Below are 13,955 nucleotides of genomic sequence, written 5' to 3' on the forward strand. Positions count from 1 at the left end.
GTTGTCAACAGTGTACGGTGTGTGTCAGGAGACTGGTCACGTTGTCAACAGTGTGCTGTGTGCGTCAGGAGAGCGGGTCACGTTGTCAACAGTGTGCTGTGTGCGTCAGGAGAGTGGTCACGTTGTCAACAGTGTACGGTGTGTGTCAGGAGAGTGGGTCACATTGTCAACAGTGTATGGTGTGTGTCAGGAGAGTGGTCACGTTGTCAACAGTGTGCTGTGTGCGTCAGGAGAGTGGTCACGTTGTCGACGGTGTGCATTAGGAGAGGAATGGGTCACGTTGTCAAATGTAGTGGTGGTGCGTGCCTGTAGTCCTAGCTATCCGGAAACAGAGGTAATAGGACCTCTGTGAATTCAAGGCCAGCCTGGTCTATAGAGTGAGTTCCTGGACAACCAGGGTTGCACAGAGAAACCCTGTTTTGAAAACTCACCACCACCACCAATAATAATAATAATAATAAATCTGTTTTTAAACGATGCTAAAATATGGTATAAATGCTGCTCAGGCTGGCAAGATAGTTCACTTGGTAAAGGCAATTACATCAAAAATCTGGTGACCTGAGTTTGATCTCCAGAACCAATGTAAAGGTGGCTGAAGAGAAAGACTCTAGAAAGTTCTCTGACCTCCACATGCACTGCATGGTAGAGGCATGTTTGCCATCCTCTCCCAAACATCATGTGCACACACAAAGATGATGGATTTTTGTTGTTTTGTTTCTGTCCTGGAACTCACTCTGTAGACCAGGCTGGCCTTGAACTCACAGAGATCCTCCTGCCTCTGCCTCTGGAGGGCTGGGATCAAAGGTGTGCGCCACCACCAGCCCCAGCAGTTGTTTAGATTTTTTAGCCTGAGGTAGAAACCAGGACAAACTGTCCCCCTAACATGCTCTCCCCCACTGTGCCCATTGCAGCTGAGGTGTGGTGCATTCGAGTGTTTGCCCTAGGGACTTTCGCCATCTCTGCATCAAAGGACCACACCCTGCGCCTGTGGAGCCTGCTCTCTGGCCAGGAGAAACTCACCATTTTGGACAGAGGCTCACCAACTTCCATAGAGCCTCAGAGCTGGGAGCTCCATGTGGATGAGATGAACAAAGTTGTATACTTGACATCTAGTGCAAAGGTAACAAACTGAGGTGGGGGGGGTTGGGGGGGAGAGACAGAGAGAGAGAGAGAGAGAGAGAGAGAGAGAGAGAGAGAGAGAGAGAGAGAGCGAGCAGTAGTGGCGGTACACAGCTAGAAACCCAGAACTTGGGAAGCAGAGGTAGGAGAATTGCTGAATGCTCTGGGCCATCTTGTTCGGCGTCTGTAAGAGCGTAGGTCCTGGGTAAAGCACCATAGAAGCATGGGGACCCGAGTTGGAACCCAGCACTCAAGTACAGCCAAGTGGGTGGCACGCCAGTAACCTGTGCTGCGACAGCAGATGAACGAGGTGAGCAGCCTGGCAGGACGCTGCCACAGGCTTGCCACCAAGTCTGATGACGGGAATTCGGTCATCAATGGGACTACACACACACACACACACACACACACACACACACACACACACACACACACACTGTGCCTGCTGTGTGTAGGCTTCACAGATTCAAGCTCGGGTCCTCTTCCTTACGCCGCAAGTGCTCTACCCACTGAGCCATTTCTCTGGACTCCAGAATTTTCCTTTTGCTTTCTTCTTTGATGCTGGTTTATGCTGACATGTGATATTTGTGTCTGAGTACTTTGGTTTTTTATTTTATGTCTAGGGCTCTTTGGCCTGCATGTGTGTCTGTGCAGTATGCATGCGCAGTCACGGAGGCCAGAAGAGGGTGTCGGACCCCCTGGGACTGGAGTTCCAGACAGTTGTGAACTGTCCTTTGGGTGCTGGGAACCGGACTCAGAGCTTCTGGACAAGCAGCCTGTGCTCTTACCCACTGAGTCCTACTTTATAATCTCACATAGTTCCAGACACATCTAGAACCCATGTCTCCCAGTGTGTCCGTCCTGGCATTCATAGCCCTGCCATCTGACAGGGAGGTAATGGAGATACGGAGATACACAGTCACGGACTGACTGTGCGGGCCTCCAGGGCTTGAGACCAAGGCCACCACTGGGTGTGTAACAAGTTCAAGGCCAGCCTGGGCTGCGAGAGCCTCCCACAAAGACAGGCTGAGGAGATGGCTCAGAGGATGATACTAGTACGAGCCTGGTGAGCTCTGAGCAGATTCTCAGCACCACGTGCCATCTGAATGTGTCCATAAGTCAGGACCGAGGGGCAGACTGGCAGACCTGACAAGTGGGTCCTGGAATCTCAGGGACAGCCTAATCAGTGAGTTCCAGTTCCAGGGTCCGCCTCGTTCACTCCGAGAGGTTCCTGTTGAATGTGGAGTGTATTGATTTGTCTGCATAGCCAGCTTTCTCTGTGGTCCTCTGATTCTGCCTTCCAAGGGCTAGGTGACAGCAGCAGCTGCACCTGCCTGGCCTTTCCATAGGTGTTTGGGCCTGAAATCCAGTCCCAGGCTTGGCCAGCAAGCTCTGTGCCTGCTGACTGTCTTCCAGACCTCAGCATCTTTTCATTTGTTTTTTGAGACAGGATCTTGCTGTACAGCCTCAAACTTGTGGCAGCTCTCCTGCCTCGGCTTCCAAAATGTGAAACCTGGCTTTAACAACAACATTTTTTTTCTTTATTTTATTTTTTGGTTTTTTTTTGAGAAAGGATTTCTCTGTGTAGCTCTGGCTCCTGGAACTCACTCTGTAGCTGGAACTCACTCTGTAGACCAGGCTGACCTTGAACTCACAGAGATCTACCCCCCAAGTGCTGGGATTAAAGGCGTGCGCCACCATGGCCCAGCTGACATCAATATCTTTTTTGTTGTTGTTGTTTTGTTTTGTTTTTTGAGACAGGGTTTCTCTGTAGCTTTGGTGCCTGTCCCGGAACTAGCTCTTGTAGACCAGGCTGGCCTCGAACTCCCAGAGATCCTCCTGCCTCTGCCTCCCAAGTGCTGGGATTAAAGGCGTGCGCCACCACCGCCTGGCTTGACATCAATATCTTCACATTTATTTACCGTATGTGTGCCGTGTGTGGCCCATGTGGAGGTCAGAGGAAAAACCAGGGGAGTTGGTTCTCTCCTCTACCCTGTGGGTCCCAGGGCTTGAACTCCGGTCATCAGACTTAACTACAAGCCCCTCCACTTGGTAAACCATCTCATAGGCCCCGTGACCAATATTTTACAACAAGGGCACACTTACAGCAGATGAGAACAGTCTTGACTCCTGTCAGCTGGAACTGACACCTTGTCCTGTAACATGAGGGCCTGCTCGTTGGGGTTTCTGTCCTGCCCAGTTCCCACAGCTGGTAAGACCCCAAAGAAAATCACAGAGAGTCCATATTAATGATAAAACTGATTGGCCCATTAGCTCTTATAACTTACATTAACCCATTATTCTTATCTTGCTTGGGAATCTTCCTTCTAATTTTTTAAAATTTATTCTTTTTGTTTGCTTGTTTTTGTTTTGTTTTTAGAGATTGCCTCTCGCTGCTCAGACTGACCTTGAGCTCCTCATGTAGTTAAGGTGACACTGATCCTCCTGCCTCCACTCCCCATGTGTTGGGATAACACACACCATACCCGCTTTATGTGAGTCTGGGTCCCAGCCCATGTCTCCCACTGATGCTGATGTTTCTCTTGCTTTTCACGGCTCCACTAGATCAGCGTGTGGAATCTGGAAACCGCAAAGCTGGTTTTCTGTATCCCAGGATATGCGTCTGACCCCTGGGCCTGTGTGGCAGTGCTGGCCGCTCGGGGTGTGCTGCTCTCTGTGTCCAAGGGCGGTCAAGTCAGTCTGTGGGACTCAACCACGGGAAAGCTGCAGGAGAAACACCAGCTTTCCAGCATCAAAGAGGAGACACCCACCTGTGCCGTCTCTATCCAGACACAGGCAAAGCTGGTCACTGGCTTCAGCAGCGGCTCCATCGTCCTGGTAAGCGATTTTCCCACTCAAGCATGAGAACCTGAACTCAGATGTTCAGCAACCACAAAAAGCCAAATGTGGGCCCTAAATGTGTGTTCCTGCCCTGGGGAGGCAGAGTCAGGAGAATCCATAGCGCCTGGGTCAGGCAATCTGGTGGAATCTGTGAGTTCCAGGTTCAACAAAAGATCCCACCTCAAGGAATAAAGTGGAGGGGCTGGAGAGATGGCTCAGGAGTTAAGAGCACCAGCTGCTCTTCCAGAGGACCCGGGTTCAGTTCCCAGCACCCACATGGCAGCTCATACCTGTTTGTAAATCCAGTTTCAGAGGATCCAACACCTTTACACAGATATATGTACAGGCAAAATACAAATGTACTTGAAAGAAAAATAAATTATTTTTAGAAAAAGAGCACTGACTGCTCTTGCAGAGAACCCAGGTTCAATTCCTAGCACACACATGTTGGCCAATATCTGTCTGTAACTCCAGTTCCAGGGTGTCTGACGCCCCCTTCGACCTCTGTGAGTATGCATGTGGTGCATGTAGACACATGTAGACATGCACCGTACATATGAAATAAAATAAATAATTTAAAAAATAAGGTGGAGTGGTAGAGGAGAGACACTGAGGTTGACCTCTGACCTCTGTGCACACCCCAGGTAGTACACAGATGTCCTAGAACTTGGGAGGAACAATGGTGCCTTTTACTTTTTTTTGGCTGTTGGGTTCCCATTCCTGTTGCTGTGCTGAAACTCTGATAAGAGCAACTTGGGGAGAAATAGGCTTAATCAGCTCTCGGTTCCAGGTTACAGTACGAGTCAAGATGGTGGCTCCATCCACAGTCTGATCAGGGAGCACAGAGGCCTGGGTGCCAGTTCTAGGCTCCCTCTCTTCACCCAGGCCAGGGCCCAGCCCCTAATAAGGTTGAGTCTTCACACAGCCGGTAACATGATGAAGACAGCTGCCTCAGCTGCCTCAGGCTTCCCAATCCTGATAGTCCCTTACTGATGCTCCTCCCTGGGTTCTTCACGGTGTCAACATGCTGTTAAAGTTGTCACGAGGATTGGAGACCTGGCTGTACGGTTAAGAGCACTGGCTGCTTTTGCAGAGGCCCAGTTCAATTCCTAGATCTACACTGGCTAGATCACCACCTCTAAACCCAGAACCAGTGGCTCCGGCGCCCTCTTCTGGCCTCTGCATGAATCTGTGCCTGGTTTTTCAAGACTGATTTTTCTGTGTAGCCCTGGTTGTCCTGGAACTCACTTTGTAGACCAGGCTGGCCTCAAACTCACAGAGATTAGCCTGTCTTTTCTTCCCCAGTGCTTGGATTAAAGGTGTGCACCACCATTCCTGGATATAAGCAAAACTCTTAAAAAGCAGAACAACACCAACAGCAAAACCCTAATTCTAACATTGAAGGCCCTGCGAGCCGTCCCCACAGAGCTGTCCCTCAGCACATCTGTCCCTCAGCACATCTGTCCCTCAGCAGAGCTGTCCCTCAGCAGAGCTGTCCCCACAGAGCTGGGGGAAGTCCCTGCTCCAGGCTACAGCAGATGTCCATCTGTCCTGCATGGGCTCATGTGTTTAAAAACTTGGTCCCCAGCTGTTGGTGCCGCATTGCAAGTTAGTGGGACCTTTTGCACATGGGGCACAGCTAGCTACAAGTCTGTCACTGGGAGTGGGCTGGAAAGAGTCAGCTTCTTCCAGTTCTGGCTGGCGCCTCCTGCTTCCTGATCCCTAGGAAAGCTCAGACACTATCCAGGGCGGCCAGGCCTTCCTCTCTATGAGGGGGTGTGACCTGGAACTGGAAGCCAAGATAAATCCTGCTTCCCTCTGTTAGAGCCCAGGCCAGCATTCTCGGTGTGGGGAGGTGAACACACACAGGCACGTAGTTGCGTCTAAAGAGTGGGCATGGATGGGAGGACAACAGAGGTTATACAAGGAGCTAATGTAGCAGCGATGTCTGCTGTCCTAACAACTGGAGATCTCTGTGAGTTGAGGCCAGCCTGGTCTACATAGTGAGTTCCACAGCCAGGACTACACAGTGAGACCATGTCTCAAGATAAATGGAAATAATTTTTATTGTGTTTTTTTTTTTTTTTGGTTTTTCGAGACAGGGTTTCTCTGTGGCTTTGGAGCCTGCCCTGGAACTAGCTCTGTAGACCAGGCTGGTCTCGAACTCACAGAGATCCGCCTGCCTCAGCCTCCTGAGTGCTGGGATTAAAGACGTGCGCCACCATCGCCCGGCGGAAATAATTTTTAAAAAGAAAGAACGAGACTGGGCAGTGGTGGTGCACGCCTTTAATTCCAGCACTCGGGAGGCAGAGGCAGGTGGATCTCTGTGAGTTCGAGCCAGCCTTGTCTACAAGAGCTAGTTCCAGGACAGGCTTCAAAGCTACAGAGAAGCCCTGCCTCAAAAATCCAAAAAAAAAAAAAAAAAGAAAGAAAGAAAAGAAAGTACATAGCGGTGCACACCTTTAATCCCAGCACTAGGGAAGCAGAGGTAGGCAGATCTCTGTGAATTCAAGGTCTACAGAGAGAATTTCAGGATAGCCAGAGCTACACATTGAGGCCCTGTCCAGGGACTGAGCAGGATGATAGAAAAAAAAAGTTTCCTCACGGCTGGGAGATCTGAGTCTTAACAGCAGGTACAGGCCACATCACATCAGTCAGCTGGTTTTGAGTTGGCCTTGTACAGTCCAGGCTGGCTTGAACTCTGTGCAGTCCTGCCTCCTTCTCCTCCAGGCTGGGATGACAGGCATGGGTCACTCTGCCTCTTTTATTCCAAACACATTTCTATCTCATTGAGTTCCATGGTTCCTTCAGGGCCAAAAAAGTCCAGTAGGTTCCCCACGCCTGCGCAGCAGCAACCACATCATCACGGCGGTTACTGTGCTAAGGTCACGCACTGGGAAACGGTTTCTACACACTCTAGCCCTTCATCCTGGAGCGTGTAGCCCGAGGTTACCTCTTGTCCAATAGGGAAACTGAGGCACTGGGGGGCTAAGGAACTCTTCAGTGTGACAGAGCCAGCTTGGGGTGGGGGGACTCACACCCCGGTTCAGAAGCTTGACTCTCGTGTTCCACTGTGCAGGTTTCCTCAGGAGAAGACAGGTTGCTGGAGAAGCTTCCAGAAGCTGTGGGATTCCTGGTGGTGTCTGAAGATGATTCCGTTCTTGCAGCAGGTAGCTTTTGTCTCCCGTTGAGTGTAGAGAAGGGAAGTAAAATTTGGCTGGAGGCTGGGTGCCTGGCTCCCAGGTAGAATGAGGCATTGGTACTTCTCCCCTGTCTCCCCACACCCTTCTTCCTTCCCAACTGTGCCCACCATTATCTCTCTACTTCTTCGTTTTATAAAATATTGTTACATTTTGTGTATATATGTGTGTGTCCTCACGCATGTATGCATGTATGTGTGCATGTGTGCATGTAAATGCGTGCACATACATGTACGTGTGCGCGTGTATACGCATGTGGGTATGTGTATGCATGTGTACATGTGTGTATGTACATGCGTGCACATACATGTACATGTGTGCTGTATACGCATGTGGGTATGTGTGTATGCATGTGTGCATGTGTATTTGTACATGCGTGCACATGCATGTACTGTGCGCGTGCATACACATGTGGGTATGTGTGTATGCATGTGTACATGTGTGTATGTGCATGCGTGCACATGCATGTACATGTGCGCATGTATACACATGTGAATATGTGTTTATGTGTACATGTGTATATGTACATGCGTGCACATACATGTACGTGTGTGCATGTATACGCATGTGGGTATATGTGTATGCATGTGTGTGAGTGCATGTGTGTGCTTTTGTGTAGTGTGTGTGTTGTGTATGTGAGTGTGCGTGTGTATGTAGATGTGGAGGGCAAAGGAGGACATGTACCAGTGGGCTCTCTCCTTCCGGTCCTGGCATTTGAACTTAGGTCATTGGGCCAATCAGTAGGAGCCTTTTCCCACTGAATCATTGTGTAGTGTTCTGTCTTCTTTGAAGTCAAGACTTTTAGCTTCCCCATGTGAGTGAGAGTGAGCCCCGTCTGTCTCAATGTCTGATCATTCCACTCAGCAAGAAGCTCATTAGCTCTGCTCATGTTCCCATGAGTGAGGGGGTTCTAAGGGTTCCGACACTCATCGTATGCTGCATCCACCATGCATGCCTCCACCTACATACAACACACAGACCTGTACTGTGCCCACCACACACCTGTAACATAGAAGCACGTGTCCCACCATATACCTTACACACGTACCCCTCTACATCACACAAACCTTAACCACCACACATCATACACACCTGTAATCACCTCTTGAGATTTTAAATGTTTTTATTATCTTTAGTTGTATGTGTGATAGGTGTGGGTACCTAACGAGGCAATATGCAACAGAACCCCTGGAGATGGACTGACATAGTTGTGAGCCACCATCTGGGTGGTGGGAACTGGACCTAAGTCCTCTGCAAGAGCAGCAAGTTCCACTAAGTATTAAACCATGCTCTAGTCCCAGTAAAAAGCTTTTAATTAATTGTGATTATTTAAATTAATATTAACCATAATAGTTAATAAATTAGAGTAGATATTCAATTTGTTTTAAATCAACCCATATTAATCACACAGATTATTTTACTTAATATGCCCAAATATTTAACATAAAATCAATATAAATATTATGAATGAGTGATTTCTCTGTTATTGTACCAAGTTTTCAGAATACCAGTTAAGACACGAGCCTCTCCTCCAGAGGCCCCAGGTCTGGTTCCCAGCACATCCAGGGACAGGCAGTGCCCACCCTTGTGTAACTTCAGTTCCAAGGGCCCCAAAGCCTCCCTGCCCTCTACGGGCTCAGCTCTCACAGGCATGCTCACGGGGTACACAGACACGTGCACCGCAAAACACACTGGCACAGAGAAAGGAGAGGAACAGCCGTGTGTTCCGAGCGGCCCTCTGAGAGCCATCAGGCCTGCCTGACTGTGACATGGACCCATCTTGACAAGGAAGGAGGTGACCCATGAGCCTGACTGATCCAGGCCCTGGCATGGGAACACTCAGAGCGTGCCTAGCTGGTTTGGGAGACGGTGTGTCCAGAAGCCAGGGGGGGGGGCGGCTCTGACTGGCTTCTCCATTCTCAGCCTGAAGGAACCAGCCACTGCAGTTGGAACTGTCTGACCCTGACTTGGGTCACATCTGCAGTTTTTCAAGAGTTACTGTTTTATGAGCAGAATTGTGGGGTGCTGTTCCCAAGAGTTTGGAGAAAGCAGCAGCTGTCCCTCATCTGTCCACTCCTGTGACTCTAGCAGGATGATCCCGGGGCCTCCCGGTCAGTCCGCCTAGCCAACCGTGGGCCCTAGGCCTGAGAGAGACCTTGTCTCAAAACGTGAGGTGGGGCCCATAAGTGGTTCTGTGGGTAAAGTGCTCGATGGACAAGTACAAGGCATTGAATTTGGATTCCCAGCACACACACCAGCTGGGCACGGAGACAGCCATCTGTAACCGCAGGCAGATGCTGGGAGTTCAGTGTCCTAGCTAAGATGCCAAGCTCCCTCAAAGGCAATTGATGACAACATTGACAGCAACCTCTGACCTTGGAATAGGTGCAAGTAACGACACATGCACACGTGTGTGCGGGGGGTCCCACATACATATACACCCAAAATCTGCAAAGGAAAGAGCATGGGCAGTGTCCCCCAGTGGTGCCAGGAGACTTGTGACATGAGGCACAGTGTGTGGTGTACCCCCAAGCCCTGATAGTAAATTTGCCAGGAGCTGGACACACTGGCATTGTTGACAGCCCAAGAGGCTGACCTTGGTCTCCAGCCCCTCCTAAGATGCCTGTCCAAAACTCCCCCAGGAACTCACTTTGTTACTTTGAAAAACACAGAGATAAAGAAAGAACATGGTTATCAGGAAGGAAGCTCCATGGGTTGAGAGGCCTTGTCCCCAGAACCAGGCCAGGGCCACAGAGTGTGGGCACGGGGCTCAGGCCCTATGGTGCTGACTGGTTGACGTGTGTGTGTGTGGATTGGTGCTTGTGAGTTCAGAGCACAACTTCAGGGAGTCCGTTCCCTTCCTCTACCATGTGAGTCCCGGGATGGAACCCGGGTTACTAGGTTTGGTGGCAAGCACCTTTAACTGCTGAGCCATCGCCCTGGCCCCAAAGAGTCGTTTATTTAGTGTCCAAGATTAGACCACAAGTGGAGAGAACATCGTGGTGTGCTTCATCAGTTAGAATCCTGGAACATTTTCTCCTGGGGGGCAGCATTCAAGGACCCTAGCAACAAAGAACTCCTCAGAGGGTGTGGAGAGACAAGAGACAGACTTGGAGCTAAGACTGCGGTTCCACGGCTAGAAGTTTGGACTCAGTTGATATAGTACTCATAGCTCAGGGAGCTCGTGGCTCAGCGGGTAGAGTGCTTGTCTAGCAAGCCTGAGGTCCTGGCTTCCATTCCCAGCACCACACAAACTAGGCACAGTGATACCTTCTTGTCATCCCAGCACTTGGAAGGTAGAGGCAGGAAGATTGGGAGTTCAGTCATCCTTAGCTACGTAGTGAGTTGAAGCCAGCCTGAGCTACAAGACACCATGCCTTAAAAATCAACCTCAGGTTTCCAGCTGGCTCAGCTTGGTCTGGGAGTTCAGGGAGGATGAGCCTGAGGCACGCATTGGGGAATCCCACAGTGAAGCCTTCACATGGTGTCACTGCTGTGCACGTACGTGCATGCGTGTGTGTGCGTGTGTGCATGTGTGTGTTTGCAGTTGTAGCAACTATCCTCAATGGTTTGCGTGTGCTGACTCTGCTGGCCCAGGACAGCCTTGGAGCCCACACCGTTGGTGTCCTTATGCATACATGGGGGAACGAGGGCTGAGGAGATGGTTTGTTGGGTCAGAACATCTGCTGTGCAAGCATGAACAGGAGTGTTCATGTCCCTAGCATGGAAACACTGGGGTATAGTGCACGTGTGCAACTCCAGTGCTGTGGGGAGTGGAGGCAGGAGGCCAGTCGGACTTGCTGGCTTCTGGCCAAGTTCCAGGCACAGCGAGATAGTGGGCAGTGATAGAGAAGAGCCCAGTGGCCTTCTTTGTCCTCTGAAAGCGCATAGACGAGGATGCACGGGCACACACACACACGCACACACACTGAGGACGGGGAAAGTGCGGTCCGTGAGAGTCCAGTGGGTAAAGGTGGTCGCTGCCAGACCTGCTGACCTGAGTTTGGTCCCTGGAACTCACATGGTAAGAGAGATCCGACTTCCTCGAGGTGTCCTCTGGCCTCCTTTCCTCATGTGTGCACCATAGCGAATCATGTGTGTCATCGTACACACGTGCACACACACATACAATAAAGAATAGAATAGAACAGAACAACCTTTTTGATGCAGGGAAAGTAAATGATGTGGTGGCTCCAGGGACAAATGCCTCCCATGGTCTGGGATCTGAGGAAACTCAGTGTGTCCTGACAATAGAGAACTTCACGAGTTTCTCGACAGCCCCACGACTGTCACCTCCAACACACATCTGCTGTTCAGGGTGGGGCCATGCCCCCTCTGGCCTAGGGACAGCCTTCCCCTGGGACACCGTAGGTGCTCGGAGAAGGCTCCATGGGTTGGGTAACAGCTCCGCCAGGCTCAGGGGTCTGACTGGGCTCTGCTACACAGGCTTCGGAAGATGTGTGCGGATTTTCTTAGCCGACTCTCAGGGCTTCCACCGGTTCATGGCCACGGATCTGGAACATGAGGACGTGGTAGAGACAGCAGTTGTGGGTCCTGAGAACAACATGATCGTCACAGGCTCCCGGGATGCGCTCATCCAGGTGAGGGCGGACCCAGGACCCTGACCCAGGGCATCGGATCCCCAATGCCTGCTAAGTTCATATACACAGAAAACAGATGAGCTCAGACCTAGACAGGAGTGTTTAGTGGGATGGTGTGGGGTGCTGGTATTTTGTGCTCAGACTTGGAATGTTCCCCAAAGCAGGCAGCATTCCCTGTCTGACCTGAGCATTCAAGATAGTGTTCTTCAGGGCCACAGAAGAGAAAAATTCTCAGCAGCCAGCACAGACGAGACTGGCAAGGTAGGGACTTTGAGTTTCCCAACATCTTGGTCTTATGACCTCTCTACAGTCTTACGGGTTCTTGAGGACCCAATAGAATTTATTTATGTAGAAACACATATTTATTTATTATAGGCAGTATACATATATGCCAATGTCAGGGATACATTTTCTGTTACTGTAAGAAAATACCTGGGGCTGGGAACTGTATATAAAAAAGATCTGCCTAGCTCATAGTATTCAGAAGTTGACTAACTGCAGAGAATGTCACCAGTTCTAATGAGCCTTCCTTGTCCATAGCACATCTGTGCAAACAGTGTGAACCTGTGTGAGGGGCGATCACACTTAGGGATGGGAGGCCAGACCTGCCTGCATAACAGTCCCATTTGAGTTCTGTAACAACTGCTTCCCCCTCCCCTCATTTTAGAGACAGGGTCTCTAGCTCAGGCTAGCCTTGAACTAGATATGGAGCCAAGGATGATCCTGGAGTTTTGCTCTCCCACCTTCTGCCTTCTTGGATTTACAGATGTGCACAACCACAGCCAGCTACTTAGTTACGTCCAAGGACTGCATCGCCTCCCACTAGGCTCCGCCTCTTAAGTCCCATCACCTCTCATGCCACCCCACCACCCCCAAGACCGAGCCTCCCACCCTTGAGCCCTTAGGAAACCACACTCGAGTTAGGAGATGAAGCCCAGCCTGTCTCAGCTACATGGCAAGTTCATGGCTGGTCTGGGTAATGTGAGACCCTGTCTCAAATAGAAAAAGGGGGACAATTCAAGAACACACAGCCATGAATTCACCAGGATGTGTTCACATGATGCCATATTTTATCACTGTTCTTGTTATTTTATGTGTATGAGCATCTTGTACTAAGTGCATGCCTGGTGCCCTCGGAGACAGTAGAGTTTGGATCCTCTGGAGCTGAAGTTACAGATGGCTATGAGCTGCCATGTAGGTGCTGGGAATTGAACCAGGGTCTTCTGCAAGGGCACTGGGTATTCATAACAGTTGATCCATCTCCTCAGATCACATGGTGGTTTCCTGAAACACCACACACGACACACACACATGTGCACGCGCACACACACGTCTGCATGTGTGCACATATCATGTATCCTACCATCTCACTCATTCAGCTCTTACAGAATTCTGCCGCTTACCCAGGAGGACAGGCCATGCTGTAGGATTACTCCGAAGATAGTTCACTGCTGCAGACCAGAGAGGCCCGCATGGTGTCTCCTGGGGTCCCCGGGGCATACTGTGAGAATGCTGGGGCCCTGGAAAGTCTTCAGCAGCCAGGATGGGTGACGACATTGGAGCCAAAGCCTCCATGTTCAGCAGAGGCAGGTGCACAGCTGAAGCATGTCCCTGGGCAGACATCTTCTGTTCTCATCCTCAGATGTGGAGTCTGTCAGAACAGGGGACCCTGCTGGACGTCCTCGAGGGCGTGGGAGCCCCTGCGAGCCTGCTGGTCCGGGGCGGGATTCTGGTAGCGTCTGCTTCCTCAAAGTCTTCGTCTGTGAAAGTCTGGGATCTCAGGTCCACTCAGAAGCCAAGGTCTCCTGCTCCGTTTCTGGACCGCACGGGCCTCGCTGCCGTGTCCCATCATGGCAGCTACGTCTACTTCCCCAAGGTCGGGGACAAAAACAAAGTCACGATTTGGGATTTGGCAGAAGGTTTGTGAGAGATGACTAGCATCTGCGTGGTGAGTTCTAGACTTACTCTCCTGGAGGCGGAAGTCCAAGATGAGGCCAGGATTTGTCTCTGTTGGTAGAGTGCTTGTAGCTTAGTTGTGCAGAGTTTTTCTGGCATACGGGAAGCCCCAGGCTCTGTCCCCCAACACCACAGAAACCATGTGTGCTGGCCATGGTTGGTAGTAAAAGCTAAAAGGACAGGAGTTCAAGATAAAACCACAAACTCTGGCTCATAAAGTAAACAAAGGGGACTGGAG

The 13,955-nt window shown here is 50.5% G+C and overlaps 1 protein-coding gene across 7 annotated transcripts in view; it reads left to right on the forward strand.

The window, feature by feature from the left end:
* Nwd1 (NACHT and WD repeat domain containing 1) overlaps positions 1-13,955 on the forward strand; it is a 78,967-nt gene that overhangs the window by 59,077 nt on the left and 5,935 nt on the right. For all 7 annotated transcript variants that reach the window (XM_013350728.2, XM_026785209.1, XM_026785210.1 and 4 more), the window contains 5 exons: positions 912-1,120; positions 3,685-3,957; positions 7,040-7,130; positions 11,607-11,761; positions 13,404-13,680. In XM_013350728.2, coding sequence (XP_013206182.2) covers positions 912-1,120; positions 3,685-3,957; positions 7,040-7,130; positions 11,607-11,761; positions 13,404-13,680 — 1,005 coding nt within the window. The remainder of the gene's footprint in view (positions 1-911; positions 1,121-3,684; positions 3,958-7,039; positions 7,131-11,606; positions 11,762-13,403; positions 13,681-13,955) is intronic.

This window comes from Microtus ochrogaster, linkage group LG1 (genome assembly GCF_000317375.1).
Source record: "Microtus ochrogaster isolate Prairie Vole_2 linkage group LG1, MicOch1.0, whole genome shotgun sequence".
Taxonomy (NCBI): Eukaryota; Metazoa; Chordata; class Mammalia; order Rodentia; family Cricetidae; genus Microtus; species Microtus ochrogaster.